The sequence below is a fragment of the Emiliania huxleyi genome (genome assembly GCF_000372725.1).
Source record: "Emiliania huxleyi CCMP1516 unplaced genomic scaffold EMIHUscaffold_3, whole genome shotgun sequence".
Classification (NCBI taxonomy): Eukaryota; Haptophyta; order Isochrysidales; family Noelaerhabdaceae; genus Emiliania; species Emiliania huxleyi.
The window spans coordinates 763,478-780,180 of NW_005199770.1; the positions used below are offsets into that span (position 1 = coordinate 763,478).

Below are 16,703 nucleotides of genomic sequence, written 5' to 3' on the forward strand. Positions count from 1 at the left end.
CGGGCAACGGCAGATTCTGAAGGGCGGCGGTCGACTGCGAGCTCTCTCGGCGGGGGCGGCGTGCGGTTGCGCGCCTCGAGCGGCGTGTCGGCGGCGAGGGTGGCGAGGACGCCATGCACCTGCCGGGCGTGCGGAGACGTGTGGTCGTCGACCCAAGGACATGGACATGGACGTCACGGGCACGTGGCATGTGCATGTGCAGATGCATGTGCACGTGCATGCGCATGTGCATGTGCATGTGCATGTGCATGCGCATGTGCATGTGCATGTGCATGCGCATGGACAGTGCATGTGGCATGTGACATGTGCATGTGCATGTGCATGTGCAGATGCATGTGCATGTGCAGATGCATGTGCATGTGCAGATGCATGTGCATGTGCAGATGCATGTGCATGTGCATGCGCATGGACAGTGCATGTGGCATGTGGCATGTGACATGTGCATTGTGCATGTGCATGCGGTGCAGTGTGTTGTGCATGTGAGATGTCGGGCGGTGAGGTGCGAGCCGCCAGGCTGTCAGTGACTATTAGGCGACGGGCAGGGCCTTTCTCGGCCTGCTCCACTCGCTGGGGTGTGTGCGCGGCCCCCTCACCGCCCTGGGCAGTCCCTCCGCCGCACGCCTGCATCGCGATGTGTGCCATGCCCGCCAACTAGGCTGCCGGGTGGCGCTGCTCCGTGTGCGCCGTGCGTCACAATGCGTGCATGTGTCGTTGCTGGCTGTGTGTGTGTGTGTGTGTGTGTGTGTTGGGGCTGAGGGGCGGTGCTTGAAGAGCGAGTTGAGGCAGGGCCCGTCGTTCACTCCTCAAAGGAAGGGCCTCCGGCTGGCGACCGCCCCCCCCCCCCCCCCCAGCCCGCCTGCATCGCGAGCGCGCGCGTCGGAAGCAGCACGAGCGCGCGGAGCCGGCGCACGGCGGACTTGCCGAGCAGGTGCTGCAGCAGCGGGAGGGAGTACGCGAGCGTCTTTCCCGACCCGGTCGGCGCGCAGCAGCAAATGTCGCCGGCGGAGGAGGAGGCGGCCGAGGCGAGCACCATTGGCACGACTGCGGCTTGGACCGGGAAGCAGCGGCGCACGCCCATGCGGCCGAGTGCCGCCTCGAGCCGGCGGTCGAGCGCCAGTGCGCTGATCGGAGGCGTGTGGTCTCCGATGATGCGCGCCGCGGCTGTGCGCATCCAGAGTGGCAGCCCGGCCTCATCAGTCACGCCCTGAGCCGAGGACGCCGCACTCGGCTCGCGTGCGCTCAGTCGCGCAGCCGTCTCCGCGACAGGCACGCTGTCTGCTGCCGGCTCCACGATGGCCTCGCTCGCGGCACCGTCCGCGTCGGCGTGAGAGCTGTCGCTGTCACCGCTGTCGTCGCGCAGCCGTATAGCCGCATGCTTGGCGGAGGGAAGGCCCTCGAAGAGGTCATCGGTCGGGTCGAACGCCTCTCGCTTGCGACGCATTTTGCAACGCTCCGGCTGCGTGGCCGGCGAACCGAGCGAGGCACATGGACTGGGCGCCACACTGGAAAAAGAATTTGCTCTTACGCGCTCCTTGGCTTGCATGACGCGCGTCGACATCGCCTACTCGCCTACTCCGCCTCACCATTATCGTTCTCCACCCTCGGGTCTAAGCGGCCCCTTCTTGCTCTCTTTCCCATCCTGCCGTCGAGCCTAGTGTAAAAAAGAAAGAAAGACAACAGTCGTGGCTAGTGTCGTGCGAGGTTATCGTAAAATTCTTTCATCGCGCCCGCCATTGGCGCCGAGCGCAGCAGCGCCGCCCGCTGAGAATGCCGTGGTTCAAACCTAATGACCGCGATTTTGTCGCAAACCTGCAGCGGGCGCAGTCGGCGACTGCGCTCCTCGCAAAGGAGGAGCGCGTGTTGCGCCAGCTCCGGGTGCTCACGCCGCGGCTCCTCTCGGCGCGGCAGCACGATCTGCTGCAACTCGAGGCGGCGCACGCGGCGCTGACGGTCGACCTGCTGCGCGCAAGGGCTAGAGCCCTCGAGGCGCGCTCGGCTGCCGCCTCTGCCCTCTCGAGTCGCTTCGCCGATCTGGTGGTTGCGTGGGAGGCGTCCTTCAGAGAGATCGAGGCGGCGCGCCAGTCGGCGGCCGCGCTGAGCGAGCGGCGGCACCGCGCGTCGCGGCTGCGCGATCTGCTTCGCCGCGCAAGGACCGTCTTCGACGACGGGCGAGGCCTGCGACTGCACGCGCCGCAAGCAGAGCAGCAGCGCGCGTTTGAAGCGTCTGTCTGCGCGCCCTCCGCCCACGAGGGGCAGCTGCTTCGCCGCTGGCTGCTCGGCGCGGCGCCGGTCAGCGAGAGAGCCGTCGCGCCGCTCTTCCAGCCGCGCTGCTCCGACCCTGCGGCGCACCTCTCGCACACAACCTTCCAGAGCCCAGGGGAGAGGAGGCTCCGGTCACGCCTCGCCCGCGCCGCACAATCCCCGCTCCCGGTCGCTGCCACGCCACCACCGCCCGCCGCTTCGTCCGCCACAGCACCATTGGTCACCGCACCGGCCGCCGCCTCACCGCTCACCCCACCGGCCGCCCCACCGGCCGCTGCTCCGGCCGCCGCTCCGGCCGCCGCTCCGGCCGCCACAATCACCGTCGCTCCACCCGCCGAGCCAGCCTTCGCCGCGCCGGCGCCGGAGGCCGCACCGCTCGCACGCGCTGCCGCCACGGCCGCCGCTGCGCCCTCGCCGGCCTCCTCGCCGGCCGCCGCCTCGCCCGCCGAGGTGGAGCGCTTCGTCGCGTACTTTGCGCGGCTCGTCGCTTCGTCGTACGCGCTCGAGGCTGCGGCGGCGGCGCTCGCCGACGGCAGCCCCGCGGGGGCGCTCCACCCGGGCGCGGTGATGCCGGCGCTCGAGCTCTTCGCCTCGCGGCTCGTGTTTGGCATCCTCCACCCGCGGCTGTTTGCGCCCGTGCGCGCCGCCCACTGGCGCAGCGACGCGGCGCTGCGCGCGCAGCAGCGCCGGCTTCGCGCGCTGCCCGCCGGCGTGCTCGCGGCCGAGCTGAGCGAGGGGTGCGCCCCCCTCTTGCCCGCCGAGTCGGACGCCGAGTTTGCTCTCGCTGTCGGCGCGCTCTCCGACTTTTCCTTCGCCCTCGCGCCTGCGGACGCGCTGCTCTGCGTCCACCGCGCCGCCGGCCTCCTGACGCGGTTCGCGGCGCGGCTGCTGTGACCATCTGCTCTGCAGCCCCCTCTTCACACGTCTCGCCGTGCACAGGCTCGCGGGTCGGCTCGCCGCGCCGGCCGAGGCGAAGGGCCGCGCCGGGGGGGTCTTTGCGGCAGAGGCGACTGCTGCGGCGGACGCTGCGGCAGAGGCAGAGGCGAGCGCTGCGGCCAACGGGGCAGTGGCGGCCGGCGCCACTGCCACCGAGCTTGCCGCCGAGGTGCCCGTCGGCGCCGATGCGCTGCAGCCTCTCATGATGCTCGCCGCGGTCCACGCGCAGCTCCCCACGGTGTGCTACGTCTCGAGAGATCAGCCGGGAGAGAGCCGAGATGCCAGCAGCCTCCCCACGGTGGGTTTTGCTCGCGCTTGCTCCGCGCTCGCTCGCTCGCGCTGCGTGTGGGTGTATGAGAGCGATTCATTTGTTGCCCCTTCGTACCTGGTAGGCCGCTTCGAGCATCGACTTCGCCTCTCGCTACTGCTCGGCCGACGCCGCCGCGTCAGAGCTCGGCTGGAGCCTCGCCGCCCTCGAGGCGGCCACGCGTGCCATCCTCGCCGAGGAGGTGGCCCCTCGTTTGGCCGGCGCGGTGGCAGAGGCGGCAGGCGGCGGCACGGAGGCCGAGCTTGGCGCGGAGGCCAAGTTGGCTGCAGAGGAGCGCGCGCTCGAGGCTGGCGAGCAGGCGCCTGTGTGGAGACGCGCGGCTTTCGACGGCGCCAGCGCGACCCCGGACGAGGGGCCGAGCGAGACGGAGAGCGAGTGCGATGAGGAGAGCGAGGCGGACGCGGCGGCGGAGGACGACGAGGAAGAGGCTTTGGAGGCCTTGGCGTACTGTGATCTTGATGGTTTGCCGTTGTGGTGACTGTGATCTGTGTACCTGGGACTGGGTTCGAGAGAGTAAAAATGAATAAAACGGGGATGGGCGTACATGCAGGAGAGATGGAAGCAGGTCCCCGCCCGGTCTTCTTTGTGCAGCGTTCTTGGAGCACTTGTAGTGCGATCGTCGATCAATCTTTGTTGGTACCGCGCAAAAATCGTCTACCACCAAGTTTAGACTAACACCAGTGTAACCAGTTGCGGAACTTGCGGGGTCCGAAGAGCTCGATTCGAAAACAAATTCATGCACATGTCCGTTGCACACGGTGCTGTACTCTACGCCCACAAGACACACGAAAAAACTCGGATCTCAGGGCGCGATTTTTCAGGGAGGCCTCGCACCGAGCTCACAACTCAAACATGCAAACTCTCTCATGGGTCACGGCTCACGCGAACCAGTTCCAGACGCATATGCATGAATCGAGACCGACAGAGACAATCTGCTTGCCGTCGGGAGAGAAGGATGCCTGGGTCACCTCATTTGAGTGGGCGATGCCGACCGACCGCGGCTCTGCCGCGTTGGCCAGCTCCCATACTTGGATCTCTCCCGAGGCGGTCGAGAGAAGCAGGTGGTTCCCCGAGGGGTCGAGCGCGATGTGGTTCAGCTTCTTCTCCTGCGGGCGAGGCGGGCAACATGGACCAGCGGGCTTTGCATTGTGAGTGGTCAGACCCGAGGGCGTGCGAACCTTGCCCTGGAGCTCGTCGCGCTCCGTCCAAGTGACGAGCATCGCGATGGGCGCGTCCTGCCGCACGTCGCCGTCCCACACCTTGACGCAGCCCGCGGTGTCGGCCGTGATGATCTCCTGCTCACCCTGCGTCGACTGCACGAGGCCGCAGAAGCCGCCCTCCTGCTGCGTAAAGTGCTGCGAGCGGCGTGCCTGCTTCAGGTCAAAGGTGACGATCGTCTTGTCGGCGCCGCACGAATGGATAAGATGTGGCTTGTTCCGGTCGATTGCGATGCCCGTTACGCGGTAGCGCTCGCGGTGCTCGCCAAACTCGGCGAGGACGCGCCTACGGGACATGCTGGGGACGTGTCACGGACATGAGCCGATCTCGTCCTCGCCACAGACTCAGCGATGACGCGCCGTGTCTCCGAGTCCCACAGCCGGAGAGAAGCGTCGGCGCCGCCGGTGGCGATGAAGCGCGGCGAGAGGGCGATCGAATAGACGCCGCCGTTGTGAGTCAGCGGCACGAACCAGAGTAGCTTACCGTCCTCCGAGTGGCACCGCATGCAGCCATCGGACCTGGAGGGCGGCGTGAGGTGCCGCTTGGCTTGAGGTGGCGGGGGCGGGTCACGCAAAGCACGAGAACGAGGAGGGAGGGCGAGCGTGGGAACAAGCCGCCGTGACTCACCAGCCCGAGACGAGGTCACTTCCGCTGTAGACGATGCAAGTCGGGTGCGCGGCCTTGTTGTCTGAGGGCGCGATGTGCGTCCGCACCGTGTAGTGTGACAGCTCCCACAGGCGGAGCACGCCGTTCTCCGCGCCCGAGGCAAAGGTCTCCGACGAGTCGCCGAAAGCGAGGCACCGGATTGGCTGAGTGTGGCTCGACATCCGTGGCCCGCCAAGATGCCCATGCCTCGGCCGCAGCTCCACCGCGTCCACGATGTAGACGTCGCCGAGCGACGTGCCCGCGAGCAGCTCGGCGCCGTCGGCCGAGGCCGAGAGCCCGCGGATCTCGCCAGACAAGGCGACCTCTCCCTCCATTGTCCACTGCTGGTCGAGGCCGGCCACCACCCTGAGTTTGCCATCGCCGCAGCCGCAATACACGAGCTCCTTCCCCCCCGCAGAGCTAGTTGCGAGCTGAAGCAGCCCGCCGCCGGCCGAGACTGGCACCGCTGCACGGAAGACCATCGTCGCGCAGTTGAAGACGCACAACTCGCCGGCAGAGGAACCGGCGATGAGGTAGCCGGCGCCCTGAGGGAGGTACTTGCCGCAGAAGTACTGCCGCGCCAACCCCTGCGACGGCATTTTGAAGCGTTCCTCTGTCAGGGCGTACTGCATGGAGCGCACATCAAACTCGAGCGTAAACCGCAGGATGGCTGGCCCGCGTCCAGCGTAGATGAGGTACTTGCCGTGGCTCGACGTGCGGCGGCCAGACGCAACCACCTATCCAGTAATCGTGTGTGTGCGTCCGCGAAGCTCGGCGAGCGGCTTGGGTTGCACCGGGCTGCACGCCTCGCCAAACTCTAGGAAGGAGAGGGCCTTTGTGTTGGTCGCCGCCTGGAGCAACCCTGTGGGCAAGTCCCACATACAGAGCCGGGCGTCGGCGCGATCGTCGGCGCCGGCAAGGATCTTGCCATCCGGCGAGAAGGCGAGCTGCGTCACGCTGTTCCGCGAGTACGCCGTCGGCCCGTCCTGCAGGTCCAGCAGTCGAAAGACCGGCTGGCGAGTCGCGAAGTCCCACACGATCACCGCCGCCTCCGAGCCGGCGACCCGGGTGTGCGAGGTCTGGCCGGAGGCAATGAGGTGGCCGGACGGCGAGATTGCGAGGCATGTGACCTCCTCGTCGTGCCCGCGGAGGAACTCCTGCGCATGCGGATCGCTCACGGAGCCGATGATGATGAGGCAGCCCGTGTAGCTCACAAAGGTGGTCGGCTCGGTGGGGTGGAACTGGACGGAGGAGTCGTCGTCTTGCCCGGCGGCGAAGCCAATCATGTGCTCCAGCTCCAGTTCCTGCGGCGGCGGCGCGTCGGCGGGCGGCGCGGCCATGCTGGGGGGGGGGAAGCGTAACGGCGAGGGTCAACGACCAGCCATCATCTGGGTTTGCGATGGTGATGAAAGGGCAAGTGAATTTCTTTCCATTGCGCGCCAGTCCCGGCAACCCGAAAGAATTCCTTTTTCCAAGTTTCTACAAGTAGGTTGCGGCGCCGAGCGCTCGCGGCAGCGCCCATGGCGACGCCTGAGGAGTGGTACCGCAGTCTCCCGCCTGTGACGCGTGGGTATATGACCAGCGCCGTCGCTGCCACGCTCACCGTCCAGCTCGGCCTGCTCGATCCGTCGCTCATGCACCTCGACTTTCCGTCGATCTTTGGCTCGCTCGAGCTGTGGAGGCTACTGACAAACTTCACCTTCTTCGGCACCTTCTCGTTCCCCTTCGTGATGAGCCTCTTCTTCCTCATACGCTACACCAAGGAGCTCGAGGCCAAGCGGTTCGAAGGCCGCACCGCTGACTTCCTGTGGGCAATGGCCATCATGGGCGCGGTGCAGGCGGTGGTGGCGTATGTACTCGGCGGCCTGCCCTTCCTCTCGCAGGCCATGCTCTCCGCCATCGTCTACGTCTGGTCGCGCGAGTTCGCCGACACCGTCCTCTCCGTCTTTGGCCTCTTCAACGTCCAGGCGCCTCTCCGCCCGCACCACCGCCCGCCCGGCACCGCCCGCCCAGCGCCGCCCAGCGCCGCCCAGTGTCGACGCCCTGCGCCGCCACGTGCGCCGCCGCGCTCTACCCCCCCCCCCCCCCCCGACGCAGGGCTTCTACTGGCCGTGGGTGCTCGTCGCGCTGCGCGTCCTCATGGGCGGCTCTCCAGTCCTCGACCTGGTCGGCATCCTGTCTGGCCACATCTACTACTTCCTCGAGGACGTGCAGGCGGCGGCCGCACCCCCACCTCCACCACAACGCCTCGCCACCACACTCCCGCCCCGCTCCCGCCCCGCTCCCGCCCCGCTCCCACACCACACCACACCACACGCGCCGCCACACCCCGCCGCCGCCGACTCGCGCCCGCACGCCATAGGGCTACTCCCTCCGCGCGCCCGCCCTGCTCTCCGACTTCTTCGACCGCGGCCGGCCTGGGCCGGCGGCGGCGCAGGCGCAGCGCCGCAATATGTTTGGGAACCACAACTGGGGGGGAGGCGGGCAGCGGCTCGGCGGGTGAGTGGCGAATGCGCGCGCGCGCAGTTAGTCCTCGGGCAGTCCCCAGGCCTTGACTGCTTCGCCGCGGCGCCGGGTGGCGGGAGAGGCCCGGGGGGCGGGAGGGGCTGTGGAGAGCAGGGCGCACGACGCGGCGTGCGCGACAGCGCGAGTTGCCGCGGGCAAATCGTGAAGCGCTAGCCCGCGGGCAATGGCTCATCAACGCTTCGGTAGAGGCCAGCGGTTCACCTTCGCGGCGTGTCTGGGAGTCTGTGACGGCGGCGGGGTGCCGCGGGACAGCTTAAAAAAAATTTTGCACTCAGATTGCGTCCACCTCCCCATGGCCCACCCCATCCTCCTCCTCCAAACGAGGCCCCTGCCTCATCGCCTCGTCCACCCACGCGCTCACCTCCCTCGCGAGCCGCCGGTTGGAGCGGCGCACCTGAGGCGGTGCGGCAAGGGACAGATCTCACACGCAGCGCGGGGCGAGGGAGGGCTCTCCTCTGCATCTCCACGCCCTGAGACAATAGGACCCCCAGACGGCATTCAGAGTGCACGCAGTGAGTGGGATGTGAGTGCGTGCTCCTCCGGCGCACCTCCAGCCTGCGCCGCTCAATCTCGCGGAGCAGAGACCGCGCCTCCCGCAGCGCCGCCGCCTCCCCGCCCGCCGGAAGCGGCGAGGCGACAAGCGCCGCCGCGTGAGTCACCGCCAGCCGAAAGCGACGCCCTCCCAACGCGGCGCGAGAGGAGAGCGCGATCGCGGTTCGCCGCAGCGAGGCGCAGCGCTCTGCGGCATCGCCGGCGTGCGCGGCGATGCAGACGACCCGCTCAGCGCGAGCCTAAGGAGCAGTGGGCTCTGGACTTTGGTCTCGGCAGCCCACAGCAGCTCTCTCGCCTCTGCGACTCTCTGGCGCCATCGCGGCGGCCCAAGCGCCGCTGTGAAGGGAGCAGCGCGCCGCGTTCAAATAGAGCGCGGACTGGAGCGCCTAAATCGACCCAACCAACCACCCGGTCCCAGCCACCGACCACTCGGCTGCCGTCCCGGTGCGCAGAGGACGGGAGCGCCGTCGCACCAGCCATCAGAGGGAGCAGTCGGCGGCTCCGGACCGTCTCTTCCTCGCCCTCCACCTCCCAGCCCCCGCCTGCACCGCCTTCACCCATTCCTCCGCCGACTCCTCCTCCTCCTCCTTCGTTGCCGCCGACTGCTCCTCCTCCGCCACCGACTCCTCCTCCTCCTCCGCCGACTGCTCCTCCGCTCTCCACCCGAGAGAGCGCCGACTCCACACACTGCAGCAGGGAGGCGACGTCCGACGCCACTTGCGAGGAGGCGGACGCCTCGGCGGGTGGCTCCTCCCTCGCCGCGCCGCCGCTCGGCTGGAACGTTGATCGCAGCCAGGACATCCAGCCTACGCCGCCTGCTGCTGCATTGTCGCTGCCGTCGGCCGGCTCGCACACGCTCGCGACCGAAGCTGCCGCCGGCTCGTACTCGACCGCGCACTCGTCGCCGTCGTGCGTGAGCACGAGGGCCGAACGCATCGGCTCACCATCCCCAGGCAGCACGAGGACGCGAGCGCCGGGCTCGATCGGCGCCCCTCGGTGAAGCGCCCGAGAGCCGCTCTGGTACCAAGCGAGCGCGGCGCCGAGGTCCCGCAGCTTGAAGAGGACGTTGCCATTGGCCTTGCAGCGCTCGGCGTAGTCGACCGCGGACTCCTCTCCGCGGCGTGCCGTGCTGCCTTCGAACGGCTCGAGAGGCCTCAGCATGCTTACATCGACAAGCTCCTCCACGCCGCCTTCGCGCTCGACCTCCGCCCGCGCCTCGTGAAGACAGAGCACGAGCACGCGCTCCGAGGCGCCGTCCCTGGTGAGCCGAGCCGTGCAGCCGGGCGTCAGTGCCGTTTCCATCGTGGGAGTAACCTGGCGCGACGCCTCGCTTCGCCAGGTCGTCGCGGCCTGCTTGTGAGGCTAGGCGGTGGGCGCGGGCTGTCTGGATTTGTGTACTCTCGTGAGCTGTGAACAGACGCACTTGCCTTCGGGGGCAAGTCCCAAATCCGCTAGGTTGGGCGTGCTTTCACAGCCTCACGAGAGTAGATTTGTGTCTAAGGTATGTTGTTGGCAAATCAAGACACAGAGCTCACTGTGTCAACACAGACCAGCGCAGAGCGCCAAGGACGTATTTTCTTCTCAATAACAAGGCTGTGAAATTCTGGATGCTGTCCGACGACCTCCCGCTGTGATTCTGTGTGAGCTCTGTGTCTTGATTTGCCAATACCTAAATCCAAAGATTGACTTCGGACAAATAAAAAGAAAATCGGTAGCAGTCGCGGCGCGGCGCCTTCTCCCCAGCAACCATGGCCGCTCTTCTCGCTGACGACCACGACATCTTGTCCAACGTTCTGCGCGTGAGCCTTCCCGGCGTCGGCGTCGCCGGCGGCGACGCGGCCAAGGCCGCCGCCTCGGGCACGCCCCTCGTGCCGCTGCCTGACTTGGCGCAAGAGCTCATCACTGAGGCGGCGGGCGCACCGGACCCCGCTGCGCACTGGGCGGATTTGGCGGCGCGGAAGTCGCTCTTCGACCGCGCTCTCGTCGGCAGGCTGAGCGCCGGCACCAGCGCGCCGATCATCGACTACCTCGTCGCGACGTACAGGAGGAACGGCGCGCTGCGCTCCAAGAAGCCTCGTGTGGACGAGGCGCTCGCGGAGATCCTCGGCTACGTGAGCGAATTGTGCGTCTCGTACACCGCGATCGCGGCGCTCAACCCGACCATGTTCCCGCAGCCGCCGGCGGCGGAGCAAGAGGGAGTGCTGCGGCTGCTCACCGCGCTGCGCAGCGATGACGCGTCCACGGCGCTGCCCGAAAAGTTCTTGTCCAAGCTGGTGGAGCGGATGCAGGAGGACGGCACGCTGGGCGAGTTCGCAGCGCCACTCTTCGACAAGCTCGCCGAGGAGGTGAACTCCTCTCCTCCCCACCGCGCTCTTTCACCCCTTGCTCCCTGAGCCTTCCCGGAGCCGTCCTTGAGCCTTCCCGGAGCCTTCCTAGAGCCATCCCTGAGCCTTCCTCCTCGCCCGACCCTCACCCGTCCCCGACCCGCCCCCCGCCCGTCCCCGCCTCCCCCGCCCCTCCCCAGGCGGCCACTCTCTCCCTCCTCAACCCCTTCGCACCCACGTACCGGGCGCTACTCACTCTCGTGCGCGAGAAGCCGCTCGGCGCAGCCTTCGCCGCGAGCGGCAAGTTCCTGCCGGCGGGCGTGAAGAACGGCGCCGCGCTCGAGCGCTCCTCGCTGCTCGGCCCCTTCCTCGCCCCCTCCTGCTTCTTCCCCGCAAACTCGCGCGTGCTGAGCGAGTGCTTTACCGAGCTGGCGCAGCCGCAGGCACGCGACACGGCTCTCGCCCCGCCCTCCGGAGTCTGGGGGAGGATGTCAGGGAGTCTGGGGGGTACCTCGGGTCACACCTCGGGTCGTCAAGCCGCAGGCGCGCGAGAACTCCTTCTCGTCGCTGCGCCTCGCGCTGCAGATGGTCCAGTCCGCTCTCCTCGCCACCGCCAAGGAGCTGCTCAAGAACAGTGACGCTAAGGCGCCCGCCCGCCTGCGCGCTTGCCCGCCGCCGCCCGCCCGCCGCCGCCTGCCCGCCACCCCGCCTGCAGTCACTCCTCAGTGACGAGGCGAGGGAGGAGTGCCCGTAGGAGCCGCTCCTGCGCCTCCTCGCCGCCTTCTGCACCGCCAACGCTGACCGCGCGAAGCAGATGTTTCCGTTTGACGAGGGGGACCGCGTCGTGCGGCGGCTGCGGCGCGTGTAGCCGAGAGATGGCCGAGAGATGGCCGAGAGATGGCCGAGGTGTGGCTGATATGTGGCGGCCCGACGAGCGCCGCAAAAGCCCGCAACACGTCCGCGACACGTCCGCGACACGCCCCGCCAGGCGGACCCTCGCGCGCCCGGCCCTCCCCCCCTCCCCCACCCCCTACCCCCCACCCACCCCCTCCCCCCTACCTTGCAGACCGGCCGACCCTCGCGAGCCTGCGCCGCCCGAGTCGACTGTCTCCGCCGACGGCACCGTCGTCAACGTGTGCGCCGTGCTGCTGACGCTGTGCGACGGCTTCACCGCGCCGGGCCACCCCGCCGCCGCAAAGATCGACACGACGTACGTTCTCTCGCGGCACCGCATGCCACTCGACCTCGAGGAGAGACCGCCGAGAGACCGCCGAGATGCAGCCGAGATGCAGCCGAGATGCGGCCGAGGTGTGGCCGAGGGGTGGCCGAGGGGTGGCCGAGGGGTGGCCGAGGGGTGGCCGAGATGCGGCCGAGATGCGGCCGAGATGCGGCCGCGTGCCGCTCGGCCTCGAGGAGAGACGGACACGTCTGGGCCGGAGCCCCTTCGAGGAGCCCCTGCGGGCGGTGAGCCGCACTCTCTGCGGGCGCAGGAGACGCGGCTCTGCGCGAGCCCCGCCGACGTGGCGCACTGGCTCGACCCGGCCGACGCGACGGCGAGGACGCGGTACGCGGCGCAGGAGGAGCGGGCGGCGGAGGGGGAGAGCGAGCCGCTCGTCGTGTCGACGGCGTTCGGCACCGTCTCCGAGTACTTCTTCCTCACGATGCGAGCGATGCACGTCGGCTACCTCTCCTCCTGCTCGGCGCTACAGCGGCTGCTCTGCGACCCAACGGCGGCCGAGTGGCTGCAAGACTGACTCGAGATTGAGCCGAGGGTAGGTGCTCGAACGGCTGCGCGAGGACCGGAAGCGCGTCCAGCAGCAGGCGCCTTCACATCTCCCCGCATCTCCCCGTTTCTCCCCGTATCTCCGCCCGTATCTCCGTTAGTCCGTTAGTCCACCCATCGCGCGAGATCACGCGAGATCACGCCCGCAGGTGCCGGTGATGGAGCAGCAGCACCAGATGCTGCAGGCGAGCAACCCGCAGATGGCGGCGATGATGGAGCAGCAGCTCAGCTCGGCGCGCGAGCTAGACACTTCCTAGACACTTCCTAGACAGATGAAGGAGCAGCAGCTCACCTCGACGCGCGCGGCCGTGGACGACGCGAGAGTCCGCCAGAGTTCTGAGAGTCCGCGAGGCTGCCCGAGGTGACCCGCGGCTGCCCGAGGCCAGGCGCGCGCGGTGGTCGACGACCTGAAGCGCGCGCAGCTTTCCTACGAGGCGCAGCTGCTCGACCCGCAGCTGCTTGCGATGGCGACGCGCTACTACCGCCTCGTCGCTCGCTGGCTGGTCGGCGAGGCGCGCCCGCCGGCCGAGGGGCTTCCGCTCGGCGCCTCCGTGCCGCGCCGCTTCGCCGTCCTGCCAATGCACAGGGGACGGAGCAGGCTGCGCCCCTCTCCCGAGGCCAGCTCCGAGACGTGTCCGAGAGAGGGCTCGTGTAGGCACTTTATGGAGGACGTCGCCGCCTTCCTCGAGCATGTCTTCAAGCTCGCGCCGCAGTACGCCTTCCAGCAGACGGGCGTCGACGAGCTGCGCGACTTTGTCACGATGATGGTCAGATGAGCCGAGATTCGCCGAGATTTCGCGAGACGAGTCGACGATGCCCGCGATTCTGTCGCGACGCCGCAACGTCCCTCGCTTCGCCCGCGCTCTCTCCGCGACATGTCCACGACGCGTCCACGCCCCGTCGCACAGGTCACCTTCCTCGCTTCGCCTGCGTACGTGCGCAACCCGCACTTGCGCGCAAAGTTCATCCACTTCTTGCAGCAGCTGGTCCCGCACCCGGACCTGCCCGAGGCAGCTGCCGCGATGGTCTCGGCCAATCTCGGCCAGCCTCGGGGGCGACCTCGCGCCGATCTGATCCTAGGGGAGCCGCGCGCCGAACGAGCGGCTCACGCTCGTCTTTGCGGCGCACCCGCTCGCGCAACGACACCTCGCCCCCGCGCTGATGAACTTCTTCGTCGACATCGAGCCGCTGGACATCTACGTCAAGCCGCAGTACCGCGCCAAAACGATGGCGATCCTGGACTACTTTTGGACGCAGCCCGACTACCGCGCCGCGATCGTCGGCTTCGCGAGCACGACGGCCACCGGCGAGGACACCAACCCGCGCTTCGTGCGCTTCGTCAACATGCTCATCAACGACTCCATCTACTCGATGGACGAGGCGCTCGAGAAGCTCATCGGGATCAAGAAGATGCAGATCGAGATGGAGGCGCCCGCGTGGCAGCAGCAGCCGCAGCGCACGCGGGGGGAGCGCGAGGCGGCGCACCGGCAGAACGAGGGCCACGCGGGCTGGTTCATGAAGTTTTGCAACGACGTGATGCACATGATCAACTACCTCTCCACCGACCCGGACGTGTGCCGCACCTTCCTGCTGCCCGAGCTGTGCCCGCGCATGGCGAGCATGCTCAACCACTTCCTGAAGCAGCTGGTCGGCCCCACGTGCGCCGAGCTCAAGGTGCGGGAGCAGGAGATGTGGGGAGATACGGGGAGATGCGGGGAGATATCCCTCGCGGCCGTGCTCAAGGTGCGGGACCCTGAAAAGTACAACTTCCAGCCGAAGACGCTGCTGCTCAAGATCTGCACCGTCCTCACGCGCTTCGCGCAGCACGCCGAGTTCACCGCCGCCGTCGTCAAAGACACGCGCTCGTACAACCCAGACAACATCCGCAAGGCGACGCCGCGGCCTCGGCAGCGTCCCGTCCCGCACACGTCCACGACACGTCCCTCGCATCTCCCCCCCCCCCAGGCGGTCCGCGTCCTCGCGCGCGGCGCAGCGCCGACGATGGCGCCGCGCGCCGCCCGAGGCGCTCGAGGCCACGGCACGTCCGCGACGCCGTCCGTGACACGTCCCGCAGGCGCCGCAGCAGCTCGAGGCGCTGGAGGCGTTCCTGTCGCGGTGCGAGAGCGCAAAGCAGGAGGAGGTGGACGCGGAGGCGGAGCTGGGCGACATCCCGGACGAGTTCCTCGACCCGATCACGTGCGAGAGGACCCGAGATGGCCCGAGGCGGCCCGAGCTGACACGGGATCACGCGAGGTGGCCCGAGATTAGGTTCGAGATCATGGAGGACCCGGTGACCATGCCAACCTCCGGCACCGTCATCGACCGGCCAACCATCGCGCGCCTCCTCTCTGGCGGCGCGGCTTCTCTATCCCGAGGCCTCTCCGAGCCCTCCCCGAGTGCCCCTGTAGGCGCGCCACCTCCTCACCGACGAGACGGACCCCTTCAACCGCGCCAAGCTCACGCTCGAGATGCTGGTGCCCGCCGACGACCTCAAGGCGCGCATCCTCGCCTTCCGCGCCTCCAAGCGCAAGGCCATCGCCGGGGCGAGCGCCGATGGCGGGCAACCGATGGAGCTCGGCTGACCGTGCGTAGCCGCCAGGCTTCCGACTCGTGCAGTCGCCACGGCCCGCCAACGCAGTCCCGCTCAGCCAGCTGTGCAACGTCTCGCGCACCAGGCGACGCCCGGCTGCGGCTCCCTGGTCGCGTGGTCGGCTTACAGCTGCTGACGTACGGGCTGAAGCTAGGTCCTCTAGGGAGGTAGGAGTGTGAGCACACGGACAAAGGCCGGGCGGCCTGTTTGATTATATAGGGGGTGGTTTCCCCTCCAATAATGGTGTCACTACGATCGCATTCGGTAAATGCGATTGCTCTTGGAGGCGGCACATCATCTCGAGCCCACTCACGGCCCACTCACCACTCTCTCCGTGGGGGCACCAATGGTGCTGCGATGGACACTGCATGACCACGAATGCTCGATGACGAAAGGCGTCATGTTCAACCTGGTCTTCCTTTACGCCGCATCAACCTCTTCTTGGAGGAACGGTTGGGGGTTTGCGGGGCAATCGTTTGCTGGCTTCTATCACGGCGTGGGCGCACTCAACTACATGCTCGACGTGTTCATCCTGGGCCCGTGGCTGGCGAGGCTGCCGCTCATGGCCAAGCAAGCCCTGCTGCTCGAGGATGCGCTGATGGCCAAGCAAGCCAACGAGATCGTGTTCCAAAACATGGGCATCATCGCATCTGCTGCCAGCACGGCTGCTCGATACACGTGGGCCCTCGTCCTAGTGTCGCGCCTGCAGAAGCGGGCCACAGCTATGAGCAACGCAGGCAGTGCCTTCGACTACAACATTGAGTTTGGGCTCGGCTTCGTGGAAATGGTGTGCATGTACGGCATGGCGTTCATTGGCCTCAACGTGGCATTTTGCGTGTACGCTGCAACTCAGCCCGGCTCGGTCCCCTTTGGCCGCCCCTTTGCACGGCAGCCCCTCTGATCTCCATGGGCGAGTCTGTGCTGGGCCTCGCGAGGGGCTCTTGAAGGCCCACACGGTGTTTGCGCACATGATGCTGAGAGGACTTGAGCTCTGAGGACTTGATATGATCCTATGGCGCAGTATACAGGCACAGTGCGGAAAGACCGCGGCCGCCGACTATCGCCCCCCCGCACGAGCGCCGCAGCGAGCGGGGGGACGTACGTCCGCGAGCGGCCGTGAACGCGCGGCTCGTGAGTCATGTGTCTGCGAGTATGGGCGTGAGTCGTTTTGCTTTGACGGGTTGCTCGCGCGCGTGAGAGTGCGCCCGCGGGACTCGCCGGACACCGGGAGCGGGACCGGCGGGACCGAGGCAGCAGCAGGAAGAGGGAGGGCCTGTGTGGGACTTGGACATGCTCTTTTTTAATCTTCTTCAAACGGGTAGTAGTGAAAAACAAGTCTAGGGTGCGCGCGTGCCAGCTCGCCCTGTACACACGGCACGCGCGCTCCGTCCCCAATCTCGGAGCAAAAGCCGCAGCCACACGAGAAACCCTCTCTGGCTCTGCGCCCCGCCGGCACAACGAGCCGCCGAATGAATACCGACTCAGAGGCGCGGCTGCTGCCTGGCGAGCGCCGCCTGCGGCTTTGGTAGCTCAAACCGC

At 67.8% G+C, this 16,703-nt stretch overlaps 4 protein-coding genes across 4 annotated transcripts in view; 2 read left to right on the forward strand and 2 right to left on the reverse strand.

Moving 5' to 3' along the window:
* EMIHUDRAFT_195220 (hypothetical protein) overlaps positions 1-1,441 on the reverse strand; it is a gene marked incomplete at both ends in the record, with an annotated part of 6,176 nt that extends 4,735 nt beyond the window's left edge. Inside the window, one exon of the mRNA XM_005775203.1 lies at positions 918-1,441. Within this exon, the coding sequence (XP_005775260.1) occupies positions 918-1,441 (524 nt within the window). The remainder of the gene's footprint in view (positions 1-917) is intronic.
* Positions 1,442-4,404: 2,963 nt separating this feature from the next.
* On the reverse strand, positions 4,405-6,675 carry EMIHUDRAFT_195222 (WD40 repeat-containing protein; the record flags this gene model as incomplete). The annotated part of the gene is made up of 5 exons (XM_005775204.1): positions 4,405-4,632; positions 4,705-5,029; positions 5,089-5,262; positions 5,372-6,126; positions 6,184-6,675. The coding sequence occupies 5 exons, from the start codon at positions 6,673-6,675 to the stop codon at positions 4,405-4,407; spliced, it is 1,974 nt and encodes a 657-aa protein (XP_005775261.1).
* A 210-nt stretch (positions 6,676-6,885) lies between these two features.
* Positions 6,886-8,191, forward strand: EMIHUDRAFT_420318 (hypothetical protein). The gene is made up of 3 exons (XM_005775205.1): positions 6,886-7,356; positions 7,487-7,603; positions 7,752-8,191. The coding sequence occupies exons 1-3, from the start codon at positions 6,910-6,912 to the stop codon at positions 7,890-7,892; spliced, it is 705 nt and encodes a 234-aa protein (XP_005775262.1). The 5' UTR covers positions 6,886-6,909; the 3' UTR covers positions 7,893-8,191.
* Positions 8,192-10,202: 2,011 nt separating this feature from the next.
* Positions 10,203-15,412, forward strand: EMIHUDRAFT_447692 (hypothetical protein). The gene is made up of 13 exons (XM_005775206.1): positions 10,203-10,812; positions 10,992-11,234; positions 11,335-11,379; positions 11,546-11,635; positions 11,892-12,005; positions 12,961-13,125; positions 13,243-13,341; positions 13,483-13,560; positions 13,655-14,248; positions 14,318-14,491; positions 14,649-14,770; positions 14,843-14,909; positions 14,983-15,412. Exons 1-13 carry the CDS (start codon positions 10,216-10,218, stop codon positions 15,154-15,156), a joined length of 2,562 nt encoding a protein of 853 aa, XP_005775263.1. The 5' UTR covers positions 10,203-10,215; the 3' UTR covers positions 15,157-15,412.
* The last annotated feature ends 1,291 nt before the right edge of the window (positions 15,413-16,703 follow it).

Coding starts and splice junctions, on each gene's coding strand:
- EMIHUDRAFT_420318 (XM_005775205.1), top strand. CDS start 6,910: ATGGCGACGCCTGAGGAGTGGTACCGCAGTCTCCCGCCTGTGACGCGT. Junction 7,357..7,486: donor TTGGCCTCTTCAACGTCCAG/GCGCCTCTCCGC, acceptor CCCCCGACGCAG/GGCTTCTACTGGCCGTGGGT. Junction 7,604..7,751: donor ACTTCCTCGAGGACGTGCAG/GCGGCGGCCGCA, acceptor CGCACGCCATAG/GGCTACTCCCTCCGCGCGCC.
- EMIHUDRAFT_447692 (XM_005775206.1), top strand. CDS start 10,216: ATGGCCGCTCTTCTCGCTGACGACCACGACATCTTGTCCAACGTTCTG. Junction 11,636..11,891: donor TTGACGAGGGGGACCGCGTC/GTGCGGCGGCTG, acceptor GCGCCGCCCGAG/TCGACTGTCTCCGCCGACGG. Junction 13,342..13,482: donor GCGACTTTGTCACGATGATG/GTCAGATGAGCC, acceptor CCCGTCGCACAG/GTCACCTTCCTCGCTTCGCC.